The sequence below is a fragment of the Grampus griseus genome (assembly GCF_964374135.1).
Source record: "Grampus griseus genome assembly, chromosome: 7".
Classification (NCBI taxonomy): Eukaryota; Metazoa; Chordata; class Mammalia; order Artiodactyla; family Delphinidae; genus Grampus; species Grampus griseus.
The window spans coordinates 6476129-6494385 of record NC_139001.1 but is presented as its reverse complement, the minus strand read 5'-3'; the positions used below and the strand labels follow the sequence as shown (position 1 = coordinate 6494385).

Genomic DNA, 18257 nt, shown 5'->3' with positions numbered 1-18257 from the left:
GGCCCTGGGATGGAGTTTGAGGAACTTGGGACAGGAGGAAAAAGGATCTGGGAGCTTTTATCCCTCAGTGTTGATGTCTGTGTTGGTGTTTGTCAGCCCTTGAGAAGCTGCCGATGTTGAGAGAGCCCCTTGAGAGGAGCGATGAGACCTGCCGAGAGGCGTTTCTCATTAATCGTTAGTTTTCAGTGTCCAGAAAAGAGGGAGGAAAGGCCCTTCCTAACCAAGTGTAGCTATCGATCACTGTGTGACAAATTACCTAAAGGTAGTGGCTTAAAATGACACCTGTTTATTATGCCACAGTTTGCGTGGTCAGGAGTCTAGGCTTAGCTTAGCGGGGTCATTTATTTAGGGTTTCACAGGCTGCACTCAAGATGTTGTCTGGGCTGCGTCCTTTCTGGAGCTTGGTCCTCTTCCAAGCTCATGTGGCTGTTGGCAGAATCCAGTTCCTTGTAGTTGTAAGACTGAGGCCCTCAGTTCCTTGTGACATGGCCCCCTCCATAGGCAGTTTATATCACCACTGTTTACTTTTCAAGGCCAGCATGAGAATCTCTCTCCAGTCTGCTAAGATGTAGTCTTATATGACATAATGTAATCATGGCGGTGATCGCATCATGGGAGGTTCCCATTGCTTTTGCCATATTCTATTGGCTAGAATATGGGTCTAACCAAGTCATGGGTTCCTCCCACACTCTAGGGAAGGGGGTTATGCAGGGTGTGACTCGTGGGGGGTCGTCTTATGGTGGGATGACACACCATGTATTTTACAAATCTTATTATCTCAAAAGAGCTTGAGGAAGAGATTGGCAGAAGCATCAACAGAGTCAAATGAGGACGTGTCAGAGGAGACAGAGGACCTGGAACCTCTGGAACCAGACGACAGTGGTAAGAAAGCCACCCCCTCCCTGCACTCCTGCCTCATTTTGGCCACTAACTCCTGGAGGGCAAGTCTTGGTCAAGATCTCAGTTTCTCCATCTGTACAGTGGATAGGAAGGTCCCTGCCCAATCATGCCCCAGGCAGAGCTAGAGCTGTGCAGGTATCAGGGAGACCAGATCACAAGGAACAAGCCCTGTAATGGTCATCTCAGCATCACACCTGTGCCACCTTTGTCTCAGGTACCTTCCAACAAGTCACAAACCTCCTCAACATCATGGCCAGCGAGTCAACCAAAACGGACGCTGCTGGGGCAGGTCCTGACATGCAGAAGATGCTGGCCTCAGTGATCATCCGGGAGAGGGCCGCCACTGAGCCCTCTGCGGTGATGGGCGCTCTCATCCGCTGCCTGCAGGTGCCAGAGGTAGGACCTCCTCTCCCTCAGCCGTTCCTCTGAGCCTGGCCACCTGTTTGCATGTCCATCCACTGCTCAGCACACATTTACTGATTGTTGTGGATGTAGGCTAGGTTCTGGGGTACAGACAATGAGCAGACTATGAGGGTCTCAGCCCTTGAGGCCCAAGTGGGGCCTGGGCCACTCACAGGTGTTCAAAGCTCCTCAGTATTCTGACACAGTGGGTTTGGGAGTCACCGTTCTAGAGCAGGTGACCTGAGTTGCAAAGATGTTGAGCAGGGGTGAAGCAGGCAGATGTGGGGGAACAGAGACACACCAGATGCAGGGTGCAGGGGTGCTTGGCCAGTGGGCAGGCTGTTTACTGGGGCAGAGGCTGGGGTAGAGGATGCTGATGGGGGTGATGGCAGATGTAACCGAGATCATGGTGGGCTTTGCATGGCGGGGTGGAGTTTGGACCAGAGCATCGGTACCCCCTGAGGACTTGTCAAAACTTCAGATTTCTGGGGCCCATCGTGAGAGTTTCTGATTCAGTAGGTACGGGGTGAAGCCCAAGAATCAGCATTCCTAGCAAGGTCCCAGGCGACACTGTTGCTGGTCTGGGGACCACACTTGGAGAGCTGTTGAATTTTAGACTATTCTTGAGCATTTGAGGGTGGGTAGCAGAGCAGGTCCTTATAGGAATTCTTAATAGCAAGTTTTATTTTATAGAAAGAAGATACGTGGCAGCCTTGAGGGAGGTCGGGGTCCAGGAGCATAGGCAAAGAATTTGCAAAAGTCTTTTTAAACATAGGTTTTATTATTATTCAGGTATAGTGAGACCAACAGCTCAGGAGATGATTGCCCTTGAAAAGATGGTCTGTTACTCACAGATCCCAAGAGGCAGGGGCACGCCATGCCATGCAGGCCCACAAGGAAGAACCAGAGTCAGGCAGGAGGCAGAGGGAGCAAGGGGGAAATGTACGCAGGAGCGTTTATTGTGGCTTCTGTAGGGGAAGATCCGGCAAGGCAGGATGAGCAGACGTCGGATTGGCTAGTGTGGATAATTTCAGTGAGGTCTGGGGTGTAGGGGCCGCCCTGAGTCGTCTGGTGCCTGGCCCTGGGGTGATTAGAGCAGGTGTATAGTGGTCCAGAGCGTGAGAGCCTGATAGGAGAGGTGGCCGGTACGTGGAGCCTGGATGACTTGCTTGTATTTGACAAGCTTGCTCGTGAGTGGGTGAGCTGTTTGCCATCTCTAGCAGTTGACTAACCCTGGGCAGTCTCTCCAGGGCCCACAAGGCCCCAAGAAGTCAAAGCATCAGGAAATACAGAAAATTTTAAAAACCATGGTTAATACCCAGGCCATGATAAATGATCAGTGGCAATAAACAGATGATAAACAAGTAGGCATATTTTGTAACTTGACCTGTGTTCGAGATTTTAGTTATTCTTTAATTAGTGAAGGAACCAGTAAGATGTTAAAATCTGTTAAAATGACAATTTTACTTATAGAGATTTACATTCTTTACCAGACAAAATTTCTTTGCGTTGTCACGAACAGGAATCATTTTCAGCGTCAGTTTCCTAAAACTTACCTTCTATCTCCGTGGAGACGTAGCATAGCCTAGACTATCACAGGCGATCAAAGGCACACACTCCCACAGGCCGGATGATCCTGCAGGGGCAGCCAGACAGCACCAAGCCCGCCTCTGGGAAGCCACCCATGCCTGTTTTATGCCACTTTCCAAGTCTTTGACAATTTTTCTCTTGCGCCCGTAAATATTCTCCAAAGATTAATTTCGATCGCAGAAATTAGGCTGGGCGTATTATAATTTGCCTGGCTGTTTACATATCTGCAGCAACAGTGTTAGCTACACATCTAGGCTTCCTTGAGTTTGCCTTGAAAATCTAGAGCGTGAATTCTCAACGGGGTGATACTGCTCCAAAGCAGGTAAAATTGGTTCTTGCGGCAGTGGGGGCGGGGGTTGGCGTGTGCGAAGGGTATTTTAGTTTTTGATGTACAAAGCACAGATATGTATACTCAGCTATATTATATCTTTGTGGCATTACATTTTCATGGTGGGGGGCAATTAGGAAAAAACGCTTAAGAAGGCTCCTTAGGGGACAATAAAAAAGAAGAAAAATGAAGAGGTTGAGAAAACAAGGGCCATCGGACTAGGCAGCGAAGGCCACACGGTTCTCTTCGGTCCAGGAGTTTTCATGAGGAATCTCTCACTGGAGTTTACAAGCCCCTATTACTTGCTATATCGAGACTGGGAAAGAAAGGCCAAGACTCTCTTTACTGGATGTCATTCATAGAACATATAAATTTCATCGACTTCCTCTTCTCTTGAGGTCCCCAAATTTGCTAAGGTCTTGACTGTTGGTAAGTGACCTCCTTACCAGCCAGGGTAGGGGGCCATCTTCCCAGAGCGTTTTGCAGGTAACAGTCCCCGTGGAGAGGAGTCCGCCCTTGTGACAAGAGCTATCTAAGAAGCAAAATAGATGATGTCCTCTTGGACTTGCAAGAGGGTCAGTGCCAAATCTGTGGAGGACCCTGTGTGCTGACCGTTTGACACCTGCCTAGCTGAGTATGCTGGGCTGAAAACAGTGGAGAGAGGACAGATTTGCAGGCCACACTGACAGGGCCAGTTGCATGAGCCTGATGGGAGGAAGGGAGCTGGTGGCGTGAGAGATGGCGGAATCGGGGTCAGAGTCTTAGGCAGTTTCAGGATGGTGGGATCATCGACCAGATGAGGCAATGATAATTCTGCATCCAAATCCAATGTGTGGATGTTCCCCCCGCCACCAAATAATTCTCTGACACCAGCTAGGTGTGCTACAATTTAACTCAATTCTGACACTGTCTACCTGGAGATAGTGTCAGATCCCAGAGGTTAAGGGCTCAGTCCCATAAGACGACCCCACCCCCGCCCCTGCTTCAGATGCCAATCGTAAGTTTGGCCAACTGGCTATGGTTTGGAGGTTCCCATGACCTCCTCCTTGGGTTCAATTAATTTATGAGAGTGGCTCACAGAACTCAGAGAAACATTTTACCTGCTAGATACTAGTTTATTTTAACGGGATATAACTCAGGACCAACCAGATGGAAGAGACATATGGGGTGAGGGTTTGGGAAAGGGCGCGAAGGTTCCAGGGCCTCTCTGGGCACGCCACTCCCGCCAAATCTCTGTTTGTTCACCAGTCTAGAATCTCTCCAAACCTTGCCCTTTTGGGTTTTTATGGAGGCTTCATTATCTAGGCATGGTTGATGAAATCACTGGCCATTGGCGATCGATTCCACTTCCAAAGCCTCTCTCTTCTCCCCGGAGGTCAAGTGGGTGGGAATGAAAGTTCCAATCCTCTAATCAGATGATTGGTTCTCCTGCCAACCAGTCCCCATCCTTAGGTGTGGACCGAAAATCATCTCAGTATAACAAAAGACACCTTTGTCACTCTCATCACTTAGGAAATTCCAAAGATTTTAGGGGCTCTGTGCCAGAAACTGGATGAAGACCAAACATAAATTTCTTATAAATCATAATCTCGCACTGTTTGGGAGGAGGACCCATAGGAGGGAGGACGTGTGACTTCGTGTGCTCTGGCGGGGCCGGGTCCATCACAGCCTCTACTGCCCCGTCCAGGACCTTCCCACCCGCCATACTCGTTCCCCAGATTTCCACTCAGGGCAAAGTCAACATCTACAGCGTCCTGCAGGAGGTTCTCCAGCAGCAGGGGGAGCTGGAGGAGTGCTGCGTCCAGAGGCTGGTCACCATCGCCTCCAAGGAGATGAGAGAGATGCTGCAGGTAGTAGAGCCCTGCCTCCCACCGACCCAGGGGCTGGGCCTTGGTAGGTGCGGCCTGGGATGCCCGAGGCCCTTGTCCGGTTACCTCTTGGGGCAGGAGTACGCTGAGCAAGCCCAAGGGAGCCCAGCAGGGCTGGAGCAGGTGGTGACGCCACACATCCCTCTCCCGTCCCCTGGAGGTGGAGGGCTACGTGAGGGCAGAGGTGGCCAGCGACACCTTGGTGGCCCTGTCCCGAAACCACTTCAGCCTGGTTGTCTATGAGCTACAGCACTGCCTCAGACCCCTCAACCTCGCCGAAGAATTTGTCATCGTCACCCTGGCGAAGCTGGCCAATGGCAATGGTAGGGCCCGTGGGGCCTCAGCCCCAGTATCTGACCCCTTTAAGACCATCCCGTGTTCCTGCCGGGCCTCTGCCCTTGTCTCTGCCCCCACCCCCTTGCATTTCTTATTACCTTTCTCTGGCATTCCTCCTTTTCATCTCTGTGTGTCTCTCTGTCCCTCTCAGCCGCCAAGATTCTCTCTCTGTGTTTCCGCCTCTCATTTCTGTGTCTTTATTCCTGTCATCCCTTCTCTTCGAAATCTCTCTCTCCTCTCTCCCTCTCTGGCCCCGTTCTCTCACTTTCTGCTTCCCTCCCTCCGTTTCCATTCCACGAACATGTGCTGAGTGCTTGCTCCGTGCAGGCCTTGGGGTGGGTGCTGGGCCACAGGTGAGTAAGACACCGTGAACCAGTAAACAAGAAAACAGATAATCATAATATGAGATGGCAGTTATGAAGAGGACAGCCAGGGGGCTTTTTGAGATCAGGATGAGGGCAAGAGGACCTCATCTCTGTGAGGCCCTCATGAAGGTGGCGATGCTTCAACTGTGACCGGAAGACTCAGATGATGATTATCTGTGTGAAGAAGTAGATGAGGGAGCCATCCTGCACCGAATGTGCAAAGGCCCTGTGGCAGGAGAAAGCTTGGTTTCTCTGAAGAACTGAGAGGTCACTATGCCCGGAGCTAGAGAGAGGGGGGTGATGGGTGCAAAATGAGCTTGGAGAGTTAGGCAGGGCCTAGTGGGCGTGGCGAAGAGTCTGGACTCTATTTAAAGGCACTAGGAAGCTATTGAGGGATTTTAAGCTGCAGAGTTGCCTGATGAAACTTCCAGGAAGCCCATTCTTTTTTTTTTTTTCTGGTACACGGGACTGTCATTGCTATGGCCTCTCCCGTTGCGGAGCACAGGCTCTGGACGCGCAGGCTCAGCGGCCATGGCTCACAGGCCCAGCCGCTCCGCGGCATGTGGGATCTTCCCGGATCAGGGCATGAACCCGCGTCCCCTGCATCGGCAGGCGGACTCTCAACCACTGCGCCACCTGGGAAGCCCCCCAGGAAGCCCACTCATGCTGTGGTGTGGACGGAGAGGGGGTGGGGGGTGTGTAACTGTGAGGTGTCTGTGGCTCAGGCTGGGACTCATTCGGCAAGTGGAGGACAGACGTGAGTAGTAGATGAGGTTCTGGTCAGCGGACTTGCTGATGGAGTGTGTGTGAGAGACAAAGGACCAGGAGGACCCAAGAATGACACTCAGGTTTCAGGTTTGAACAGGTGCATGTATAGTGTGTTCATTTCCTGAGACCGGAAGCACTGGGGGAGAGAGAACTTAGGGTTCAGATGAATTTCTTTTGCGTGGATTGAGTTTGCATCCCTTGAGAGATGTCCAGGTGGAGAGGTCATCAAGGTCATTAAGCGGGAAGCAGAGTGCAGAGGGCAGGGGGCCTCGAGTGTACGTGGTGTCCAGAGTTGTTGTCATCAAGGGGGTGAAAGTACAGGGAGGAGAGAAGAGGGCCAGCACCTAGCCCTGAGGAACCCCGGACCCAAGGAGGCTCAGGGGGGACTGAACCGGAAGATCTAGGAGCAAACTGAGGGCAGTGTGGTGTCGTGGAGCCTGCGAGAAGGAGAAGGACTCAGGAAGGGCCCAGGGGCCAGTCGTGGCCCATCCTCCTGGGGCACCTGGGAAGATGAGGCTGGAGGCGGTGGCTTCCTGGGGATGGAGGCTGGTCGAGAAGGGGGCAGGCGAGGGATGGGGGCAGAGGCAGGGAAGGCAGGCGGGGAAAGAAATGAGATCGTGGCTGGAGGGGCTCTGGGGGCAGGGCGGGCGGGGCCTGTGTGTGGGCTGATGCCAGAGCCAGGAGAGGGGCAGAAATGGGGTCCAGCAGGCGAGGGATCTGAAAGGGGAGCTAGTGGGAGCGGGGCTGGAGGCGAGTGTGGTCTGTCACCGCTCCTCTTTCTCTTTCCCCTTCCCACTGCAGTTTCCCTTCTTTCTCTGCTTTCTCCTGATGCCTGTTGCCTTTTCACTTTCTCACTCACAGCCTCTGGTTCTTCATCCCAGAACGTCTGTGGGACACCCAGAGGGGTCAGAGGCTGGAAGAGCCCACAATCTGCCTCCTCTCCCCCTTCCCTGCCTCCCTCTCCTCCCCCCTCCTCCCCCTCCTCCCCTCCTCTCCCTCCTCCCCCTCCTCCTCCCCCTCCTCCCCCTCCTCCCTCTCCTCCCTCCTCCTCCTCCTCCCCCTCCTCCCCCTCCCTCCCCCTCCCCCTCCTCCCCCTTTTCCTCCTCCCTCTCCTCCCTCCTCCTCCTCCTCCCCCTCCTCCCCCTTTTTCTCCTCCCCCTCCTCCTCCCCTCCTCCTCCTCCTTCCCTTCCTCCTCCCCCTCCTCCACTTCCTCTTTACCTCCTTTCTTCCCTTCTCCCCCCTCCTCCCCCTCCTTCCCCCTCCTCCTCCCCTCCTCCCCCTCCTCCTCCCCCTCCTCCCCCTCCTCCCCCTCCTCCTCCCCCTCCTCCCCCCTCCCCTCCTCCTCCCCCTCCTCCCCCTCCTCCCCCCTCCCTCCTCCCCCTCCTTCCCCCTCCTCCTCTCCCTCCTCCCCCTCCTCCTCCCCCTCCTCTCCCTCCTCCTCCTTCTCCTCTTCCTCCGCTTCCACCTCTCTCCCTTCCTCCTCTCTTTCCCACTTCCTTCCCCCTTCACTGGCTTCCATCTCTTCTTACCTCCCCTGCCTCCCACTCTCCCCTGTGGCCCAGCCCGCACAAAGCGGCCCCCTGGCTCTGCACCGGGGCTGGAGGTGCAGCTGGCGGGGCTGTCCTCTCTGCTGACTCTCCTGCCCTGACTCCTCGTGACCTCTGCCCGTGCCCCACAGTGTTTGAGTTCATGCCATACATGGGCATCACCCTGGCTACCATATTCACCATGCTGAGGCTTGCCAAGGAAGCCAAGATGCGCCAGGTGATCTGCAGTGGTACGTATCCCACCTGGGCCCGCAGGTCCGGCCCAGTCGGGGTGCTGGGGGCTGGGGAGGTGGAGTAAACAGGTAGAGATGGAAGGGTGATGGGATTCACAGGAGGGGGCGACCGGGGACACGTTTCCAGGTTCGGCTTGACTTGGGCAGGTCTTTGATGCCATTTATATCTGATCACATTGCCCCAGGTTTTGATAACTTAATGTTTCTCTGGACCCAAATCCCCAATACCTGAGAAAATTAGGGCAAAATGTGTTTGCCACCCTCTGCAGTGGAATCCCCAGCATGTGAGTAAAAAGAGGTTTATTCCAGGCCCCAGCCTTGACCTCGGCACATGGGCATCAAGGGCTGGTGCCGAGTCACACCTGCGTGCTCTACCCCCTCCGGGGAGTCTTTCACACACAGACATGCAGGATAAACATTAGGGGGCTCTGAGGGAGTTGGAAGGGCAGAGAGGGAGGGACGCAGAAGAAGATTTTTCTAGCAGTGTCTGGCCATCTCAGTGACCTGCTAGTTATGGAAGTGCAGGAGGGCTCCCTCCTGAGAAGGTGGCCTGGGGAGACTTTGTCCTTCTTCCTGCCCCTCTGGGCTCACTGCACATCCCCACGGACAGCCATGGAGACCTTCTGCGAGACCATGCAGTTTCACCTGAGGCACCTAGAGGACAGTGTGTACCCCGTGATGACTGAGGAGCAGTTTGCTGTGTATCGCTATTTTGTGACCGTGTGGCTTAGGGACAACAACCCCGAGGTGAGACTGCCCTGCTCGGGGATGGGGGACCCGCATGGTCCCTGGGTCACGGCTCCCCAGCCTGCGGTGCTGGTGGGGCTGAGATACCGCGTGGTCCAGGGAGATGGGGAGCTGATTAATGGTGGAGCCACGTGGGCCTGGAAAGGTCCCTGGAGGTGCTAGATGAGGGTCCCTTTCACATGCCTGCCAGGCGCTCTCTGAGTGGTTTACCTACGGGAGCGATTTCCATGCCAGCTCTGTGCCATGGGATTGTTTTACAGCTGAGGAAAGTGAGGCATAGAGAGGGCAAGTGTCTGCCCAGTTACCTAAGTGACAGAGCCAGGACTTGGGGGAAAGTCTGGGTTCACTGCCCACCTCTGGGGCCCGGGGGAGGCCTGGACTCTACTTCCAAGGTCCCCTCTCTCTTGTGGATGGGGCTGACATCTCTGGGCCTTGCTGAGTCCTGGGCCCAGGGGTCTGGAGACGCCGCTTCTGTGGTAGGTGAAGCTGGGGCTCACCAAGTCCCTGAAGCCTATGCTGAACCTCATCCTGCCCAGCGACGACGTGCGTGAGCAGGTGTACGACTACGTCGCCCTGTTGCTGGCAGAGTACCAGGCCCACCTGGAGGCACTCTTCATCACACAGGTGAGGGGCCGAGTGGGCAGCGGCCTGGGCTGGAGGCTTGAGTGTCCCGGGTGTCCCAAGAGTACCGGGTGGGGAGTGTCATCTGGGTGGGAGATAGAGCCATGGGGCCTGGCACCTGTAGGATTTCCAAGAAATGAACGCTGCCATTCCAGGTGGAAAGGATGAGATCCCAAAGGGTTTTGGAGGCCACAGTAAGGTCATGGCCTTTGTGTCAGTTTCTTAGGGCTGCTGTAACAAAGAACCATGAGGTGGGTGGATTAAAACAACAGAAATTTATTCTCTCATTGTTCTGGAGGCCAGAAGTCCGAAATCAAGGTGTTGGCAGGCTGTGCTCCTTCTGAAGGCTCTAGGGGAGAATCTTGCACCTTCCAGCTTCTGGTGGCCCCAGGCACTGCATCACGGCGACCTCCTCCTCCATCTTCACATGGCCATCTTCTCTGTGTCTCTCTGTGTCCTCTCCACTTCTCGTAAGGACACCAGTCATTGGATTTAAGGCCCACCCTAAATTCAGGATGATCTCATCTCGAGGTCCTTAACTAATTACAAGTACCCTATTTCCAAGTGAGGTCACATTCTGAGGTTCTGGGTGGACACAAATTCTGGGGGACACCATTCGACCCCTGCCAGCCTTGCGCTCCTGTGAGATGGAGGCTTTGCAAGGTTCTGAGTGGAGGCGCGGCCTGGGCTGATGTAGATTGTGCAAGGTGTCACTCATCTACAGACGAGGCGAGGCTCTTGGCTGTAAGAGCTGCGAGCAGCAATGAATGGCATGGGTTTGGGGAGCCATGTGTAGATCATTCGGTCTAAAGATGGGCTTCACCTCCCAGTGACTAGGAGAGAAAGGGGAAGAAGGCCTTGAATGTCGCGCTTGGTGGCCCTAGTGCAGCCCTGCCCAAGCTTTACCGTGCACGGGAATCACCGGGGGCTGGTTGAAACAGAGTTGGATTCAGAGGTCTGGGCAGGGCCTGAGACGTGGCATTTCTAACTAGCTCCCAGAGGAAGCTGATACATCCGGTTGACAGAAAACACAGAGTAGCAAAGGTCTGGAGTTTGACCCTGAGTCGGTAGAAGGTCACGTGCCACCACTTCCCACCTTTTGCAGGTCTTGAGGCAGATCCTGGAAATGTCAGTGACCACTAACACCCCTGTGCCCCAAATGAAGCTGCACACCATCTTCACGGAACTGCATGTCCAGGTGAGGCTGGCAGGCTGTGCTGGGCGTGGCCTTCTCAGGGTGGGCCCATGGGAAGGGGGCCGCGGCAGGTGGCGTGGCCCACCAGGGCGAAGGGTGAGATGGTGGTGGGGCCCCCGTCCCGCTCACGTGTCTCCTACACCCCTCTGGGGGCGAGGCCGTGGTGCTCCTGCAGCTGCGTCCCTTGTCCGGCTGAGATCTCACCCACCCTCCCTGCGTGACCCCCCCAGGTGTGCTCCAAGGCCCCCGCCCAGCGGCAGTACAGCAGCCAGAGCCTGACGGAGGTCGCGCACTGCTTCATAGCCCTTGGTGAGGCTCCCCCAGCTCCGCTGTGAGCCCACGGGAGTCCCGGCCCCTCTGAGCACTGGGCCTGGGGCTGCCTTGTCCCGCTGCTCTGGCTCAGGGGGCACGACTAAAGCGGTCCTTCCCCCTGCAGCCCGCTCCTACCCCAAGGAGCTGATGAAGTTCTTCCTCAGCCAGATGGAGGTGAGCAAGGAGGCCATCTGCGTGGGGACCCTGACCCTGATTAGGGCAGCGGTGAGCGCACATGGTGAGCGAGGGCAGGAAGTGGGACAGGGGTTAGGGGCGATGGGTCTCAGCCACATCTGCACCTCCTTCATTTCCTCTTTTATAGACACTACTGGGTGGGCCAAGAAATCACAGCTCCGGGTTGCTTCACGTTTTCTATACTTGAACATAGCCCACCCTCCACACCCTCACCCCTTTCCTTAAATCCCGAATCCCAGCTTCCACCTGAGTCTGAATTTCAGGCTGTTTACCTGAATCCCCCAAAGCTAAGTCAAAGACTGAATATGAAGCCTAGTTACACCATATAGACGTAGCCCTAAAGCTCTGTTGACCCAGTGCCGAACCTTAGTCTGAACTCCTGATTCTAAATCCCTAAGCCCAAATCCTAAACCTGGCCTTGATAAAGGGAAATACTGTCCCCAACAGCACCAGCTCAGAGAGCACCTTTGCGTGAATTTGAACAAGGTGCCCCCTACTGGCAGCATGTGGTCTTGCATGACTCGAGAAGAGCATGGGTGGCTTCAGTTCAGTCCTTCAGCTGGGTGCTCTTGCACGGTGCGCAAACTGGGCAACTGTACGTGAACCACCTTCTGCTGCCAGTAAGCCCCTTTCTTAAAGAAATGCAAATTTAAGCAACAGTGAGACCCTTTTTACCCATCTGATGGGCAGAGATGATAGAGATAATGCCTAGTGTTGGCCTAGCCATTTTTCTGTAAAAGCCCAGATAACAAAAACATTTTCAGCTTTGCAGGCCACATGGTCTGTGACAATTATGCAACTGCATTGTAGAGCAAAAGCATGGTCTGTATAGACTGCAGAGAGTGGTGGTGTTCCAATAAAACTTTATCCACAAAAACAGGCTTTGGGCTGGATTTAGCCTTAGGGCTGTACTTTGCTAATCCCTGGCCTAGAATACAAGAAACAAGGCTTCTATACTTCATTGATGGGGGTGTAGATTGATTGAACCTTTCTGGGTTCTCAATTGGATAGGGCCCAAAACTTGGGCTCAAAAATCTAACATTTTGTCAATTGTCTGAAGGAAATAATTGCCCAAAAGCAACTGGATAAAGATGTTCGTTATAACATTGGGCATAAAAGCCAAACATTAAAAACAACCTACATGTTCTTCTATAAGGAATTTGTGGAATTAATGATAGTATAGCAACATGTGGAATATTATACAATCCACACTTTTTCATGGAAACGCTGCCCTTTATATATTAAGTATAATAATACAGTATGAGACAGTATATATAGCGTGACCTCGGTTATGTGAAAGAAGTCTAGGTGTTTATGCATAAATGAGTTTAGAAGGATACACCTAAACTGTTAAGGGTGGTTATCTTTTATTTTGATTTTACAATGAACAAATATACTATTTTTTTTTTTTTTTTTTTTTTTTTTTTTGCGGTACGTGGGCCTCTCACTGCTGTGGCCTCTCCCGTTGTGGAGCACAGGTTCCGGACGCGCAGGCTCAGCGGCCATGGCTCACGGGCCCAGCCGCTCCGTGGCATGTGGGATCTTCCCGGACCAGGGCACGAACCCATGTCCCCTGCATCGGCAGGCGGACTCTCAACCAGTGTGCCACCAGGGAAGCCCAACAAATACTATTTTTATAATCAGAAAAAAAGTTTTCCATTTTGGAGATAAAAACTTTAAATTGTAACATTCTCCCTTTCTTTTTTTCTTTTTTATAATTTTTATCGGGATGTAGTTGATTTGCAATGTTGTGTTAATTTCAGGTGTACAGCAAAACGAATCTGTTATGCGTATACATAGATCCACTCTTTCTTAGATTCTTTGGTGCCTGAACACCTGCCACCTTCTACCCCAACCTCATTTCCATCTGGACCCTCGGCGGACATGGTGTGTGCACGTGTACACGGGTGTGTGTACATGTGTGCATGCATGTGTGTTTACCTGTGTGTGTGTGTGTGTGTGTGTGTATGGGGGGGGGTCCTCCCCGGTGACCTGGCCCACCACCCTACCCTGCCTGGCTGGGTCTCCCTGCAGGGTGTGATTCTGTGCTTTGGCCTGTGTGTCCGGGGCCAGGTGAAGACGGTGCTGAACGTGCTCCACGACTTTGAGGAGAGGATCCAGGAGTCGGAGCAGTCCTGGCAGATCGGCGCTTGGCGGGTGAGGCACCCTTGCTCCATAATCAGGTCTCCGGAGGCCTCTTGGAACAGTGTTCTCAGCCCCCAGCCAAGGCTCTTACTAGATCTCAGTAAGAAATTGCCCTCTGTGTCTCCTTCACCAAAGTGAAGTGGGGAGTTGGACCCAGGCAGCCAGTGGCCAGCCTCTGGAGGCTGCCCCTCCCAGCCACGGGGCACAGTGCCCTGGGCTGGCTGAGCCCCCAGTGGGCAACCACCTGGAGTCACCGATGCCTCCAAGGTTTTGGCCTTGACCTCGGACCCTTGCCCTGGGGGTCTGGTAGTTTGGAAGGAGAGAATCGGGAGTGTCCAGGCTTTTCTTCAGCTTCTCCACAGAGTGGGACCTGAGGCCTGGATTTCTTCTACTCAAGGCCTGGAGAGCATGGGCAACCCTGCCCCTCCTTCCACGGTGGGTTGGGCGGCCTCTAGCACCTCCTCCCAGGAGAGCACGGCTGAGGCTTTCTGTTCCCACTGGATCCCCAGCGACACAGGAACCCCTGGCCCAGAGTAGACGCTTGTCAGGTGAAGGTGTGAAGGAGGACACAACAGCCTCTGTTTAGGGGTTCCACACAAACCCCCTGCTAACGAGAGGTCATGGCCCTGGTCTGACTTGCTCATTACTGTACAGCCAGGACGTAGCATATAGTAGGTGCTCAATAAAGATGTGTTGAATGAATGAATAAATGAGTGAGCATTTCAGGCACCCAGGAAAAAGATGAAGGAACAGACCCTCCCCCCGCCCCCCCCCCCCGCCAACACTTATTCTTCCCCTTCTCATTGGCCTCACAGAAGGACCATCCCTGGAGGCGGGAGACAGTGAAGGGTGCCCTCATGGTGATGTACAGCTGTGTGGCCTCGTACTGCCACCCGCAGATGCTTCTAGCCCACGTGGACAACCCCATCACTGCTAAGGTCATTCACCACTACTCCAGCAGCTGCCAGGTATAACCCTGGGACGCCATGGACCCACAGTGCCCAGGGGATGCTCTCTTTGAGCCAGGCTGGCGGAGAGTCGCTCTGCATCGTTATCTGGGCACTGCCAGCCCCACCCAGGAGACAGCCAGGAGTCCTACCGGACACCCAGCATTTGGGAAGCCCATCGCCCCAATCTGTGCTGTTCTCTGTTGCAGTGGGAGGGGGGAGCAGCCCTCCCGCGAGCGCTGGGTGGGATGCTTGTGGGTCCCTGAAGACAAGCCCCCCACTCTTCCCAGCCCCTCGCACTCCCTCCCTCACCTCTGCCCTCCACCCTGACACCTGACCCAAGCCCTTTCATAAGGGACAAGAATGGGCTTGTCTTCAGAGATGCAAAGGGACTGGCTACTTTCTTGGAAAGGCAAGGAGGAGAAAACACAGAGAATAAAGGAGAAATGACTTTATTATTATTGTTTTGAAAACTGTGGTAAAGTACACATCACGTGAAATTTGCCATCATAACCATTTTTAAGCATGCAGTTCACTGGTGTTAGGCACGTTCAAACTGTTGTGCAACTATCACCACCATTCATCTCCAGCACTCTTCGTCTTCCTAAACTGAAACTCTGTCCCCCTAACACCAGCTCCCCATTCCGCCTCCCCAGCCCCTGCCCCCCCTTTCTGCTTCCTGTCTCTATAAATTTGACACCCCAGGTATCTGGTATAACTGGAATCACACAGTGTTCATCCTTTTGTGACTGGCTAATTTCACTTAACATAATGTCCTCAGGGTTCATTCCTGCCTTAAAAGCAAAAACGATTTGATGTCCGTAACTTATTCTGCCTCTGTGGTGACGCACAGGGCTCAGAGCCCCTGGTCAGTGAAGGTGTCCCCTGACCGGCCTTGCTGTCCTCAGGCACAGCGTGGAGGGGTTCGGGCAGGCAGCACCTGCTGGGGGGCACTGGAGGGCTGTGCCCTGTCCAACACCTGGCCCACATCTCCGCCAGGTGGCTGAAAGGCAGAATGGGGCTAGCCATCTCTCAGAGCGCTCCTGGCACCACCTCTTCTTTGGCCTGGGGAAGGATCATCCTATGCGGCTGCAGGGTCTGGGGGCGCAGGCTGGGGCTTGGGGTCTTCGGGGCTCCCTCACAGCCTGTCCCTCGTCATGGTCTGGGCACAGGACATCCGCCTCAAAATGGCCTTCATGAAGAGTGTGGTGCAGGTCACCGACGCCGTCAAGACCATCAAGGACCTGGAGGACTTCCAATTTGCCCCAAAGGCGACCCTTACTGCATTATCATGGTAAGCTGGGTTGGGGGGCTTCCTCCATCCTGGGCGGTTTGGGGGTTCTCACTCTGCTGACCGGCTTCCCCCTGGTCAGAGGTCCTGAGAGCATCTGAGGCACAAGGCGGCAGGCAGGGGTCTCTGAAGCGCCCCCCGTCTCAGTTCTGCTTTGATCCAACTGAAGGAGTTCTGGGTATGACATGCGTATGTCCGATAAAGGGTTTCACGGCCAGGAAACATTCCGGAAGCCAGAGCTGAAGACCCTTCCCCTCTTGGGCCCTGATTTGCCACCGAGGTGGCTGGTTCAGGGCTGGGAGACAGAGGCCCACGGGCTCAGCCCTGAGGTTTCTCCATAGGCGGGACCAGGGGACAGGGCTCTGCTGTAAGCAGGACAAAGCTATTTTTGCACAGAACTTTGTTAAGATCTAGAAAGTGTCAACTGTCCAAAGGCAAGAGGCGGTGGCAGGGGCCGATGAGACTGTGGGGCGACCACTGTCCCTCGTCCCCAGGCCTCCCCACTCCCTTGCAATGTCTTGGTCCCTGGAAATCGCTCCAGCTGCATTGGAAGCAGCGGGAACGGAAGAGAGATGCGGGTAGAACAGGAGGCGCTGAGAAGGAAACAAACATTCCTGCTCGGGGCTGAGCGCGACACGCACGTGTAATTTCGCGCCAGCCTGGCCCAGCCCTGTGAACCAGGCCCCCAAGTCCTCATTTTACACGTCAGGGCTCAGGCGGGGGACGTGATCTGCCCAAGGGCACACGGCCAGTAAATGCCAGACCTGAGTGAGAAGCGTCGGCCCATCTTCGCCCCACTCCTTCCACGAGACTTTGCTGCCTCCCCTAAAATGTCAAAGACCAACTGATGGTAAAAAGAATGGAGGCGATATGGGGTGTTAGAGCCCATCATACAACGTCAGGTCCTCCTGGCTCTAACCCTGGGAGTGCGGCTGCCATCGTGGTCACTGTTGGCCCAAGCCCCTCTCTTGCCCATCCCGGGACTCTGGGTGGCTTGACGGCTCACTGCCCCGCTGTCTGGGCAGGTGATCATCAAGGCAGAACCAACTGACAGACTGGTTTCTCCAGTGTGGACCATGGCCATGGATGCCCTCTCGTACTTGAGGTGAGCTGGGCCCCTAACCAGGCCCCAGGTGCCTCTCTGGGGTGGAGGTAAAGTCTGAGACAACCCCTCAGTGCTTTTATGGGGAGGTTGCACCTCCTTTGCCCTCCCTTTTTGCCTTTGTAGCTGGAGTCTTGGGTGGCAGCTCCTGGGGCAGAGTGGGTCTTCCTAGGAAATGGGGGTCTGCTTCCACCTGCTCTTTTTTTTTTTTTATAATTCTCAGCAGTATTTCAAGTTGGGCCCTTCTCCTTGGATTGGGAGGTGAATGGCAGGTGGGTGGGTTGTCCTTTGGTCCATCAGGGGATGTTTTGAGCTAGAAATCACACAGTGACACAGACTAGCACAGCCAGGAGATGGCATCCTTCAGGCCGGGGTGGGCTCAGTCAGGAAGTCTGTTTATTGACACGGTATTGATACGGTTAATACAAAGTAATAGAATGCCTGATGGTGGTCTTCCTGGAATTGTCCATCCACTGGTGGGGCAGGGGGAGTGGGAAGAAGTTAGGCGTTTGTAAAATGAGTACTTGAGGTGGCTGGGTCGTTGCTAGGAATTCTTCTATTGGGGCAGATTCGTATTCATATTCATATTCGGCCCATAGCAGAACTATGTGTCGCTTTAAAAGGGTGTACATAGGCAGATTTTATTTTATTTATTTATTTTTGGCTGTGTTGGGTCTTCGTTGCTGTGCGCGGGCTTCCTCTAGTTGCGGTGAGCGGGGGCTTCTCTTGTTGCAGAGCGTGAGCTCTAGGTGTGCGGGCTTCAGTAGTTGTGGCATGTGGGCTCAGTAGTTGTGGCATGTGGGCTCAGTAGTTGTGGTGCACGGGCTTAGTTGCTCCGCGGCATGTGGGATCTTCCCGGACCAGAGCTCGCACCCCTGTCCCCTGCATTGGCAGGCGGATTCTTAACCACTGCACCACCAGGGAAGCCCTAGGCAGATTTTAAATCAAATTCACATACATCCGTTTAGGGACTTGGAGATAAGAAATGCATACACAAGAAATTATAGGTCAGAGCTGAGTATCTGTAGGTGAACCACAAAGGAAAAAATCTAAGACCAAAAAGGGGGCTACTAACAAGATGTGATTCAGCTGATGGGCTGTCAAGGGGCTTAGCGTGGGAGTTGGCTTTTGACTTTTGACCTGGGCTTAAAAGAGATGACTGGATTTGGGGAGGAGCTGGAGGTCCCAGCAGGGTGAAATATAGGAGGCACAATAGAGCCAATGGGGAACCTGTGACAATTCTGATACCCTGCCCCACTGCAGACCTTTAAATGATTCCTGGAGCCAGGCACGGCCCCTGGGCCCCTTAAAAAGCCCTCCTAGGAGTCTAACGTGCACGTAGGCTTGAGATCTATCTATGAAGG

The 18257-nt window shown here is 54.0% G+C and overlaps 1 protein-coding gene across 1 annotated transcript in view; it reads left to right on the top strand.

Annotated features, from left to right (window-relative positions):
• Positions 1-594: 594 nt before the first annotated feature.
• The window catches only part of MROH2A (maestro heat like repeat family member 2A), a gene marked incomplete at its 5' end in the record, with an annotated part of 34353 nt that continues 16690 nt past the window's right edge, over positions 595-18257 (top strand). The window contains 17 exon segments of the mRNA XM_082658249.1: positions 595-600; positions 786-882; positions 1115-1296; positions 4939-5070; positions 5249-5411; positions 8237-8335; positions 8949-9085; positions 9566-9709; positions 10812-10904; positions 11132-11210; positions 11338-11451; positions 11856-12028; positions 13443-13565; positions 14369-14521; positions 15673-15781; positions 15784-15794; positions 16817-16896. Coding sequence (XP_082514375.1) covers positions 595-600; positions 786-882; positions 1115-1296; positions 4939-5070; positions 5249-5411; positions 8237-8335; positions 8949-9085; positions 9566-9709; positions 10812-10904; positions 11132-11210; positions 11338-11451; positions 11856-12028; positions 13443-13565; positions 14369-14521; positions 15673-15781; positions 15784-15794; positions 16817-16896 — 1895 coding nt within the window.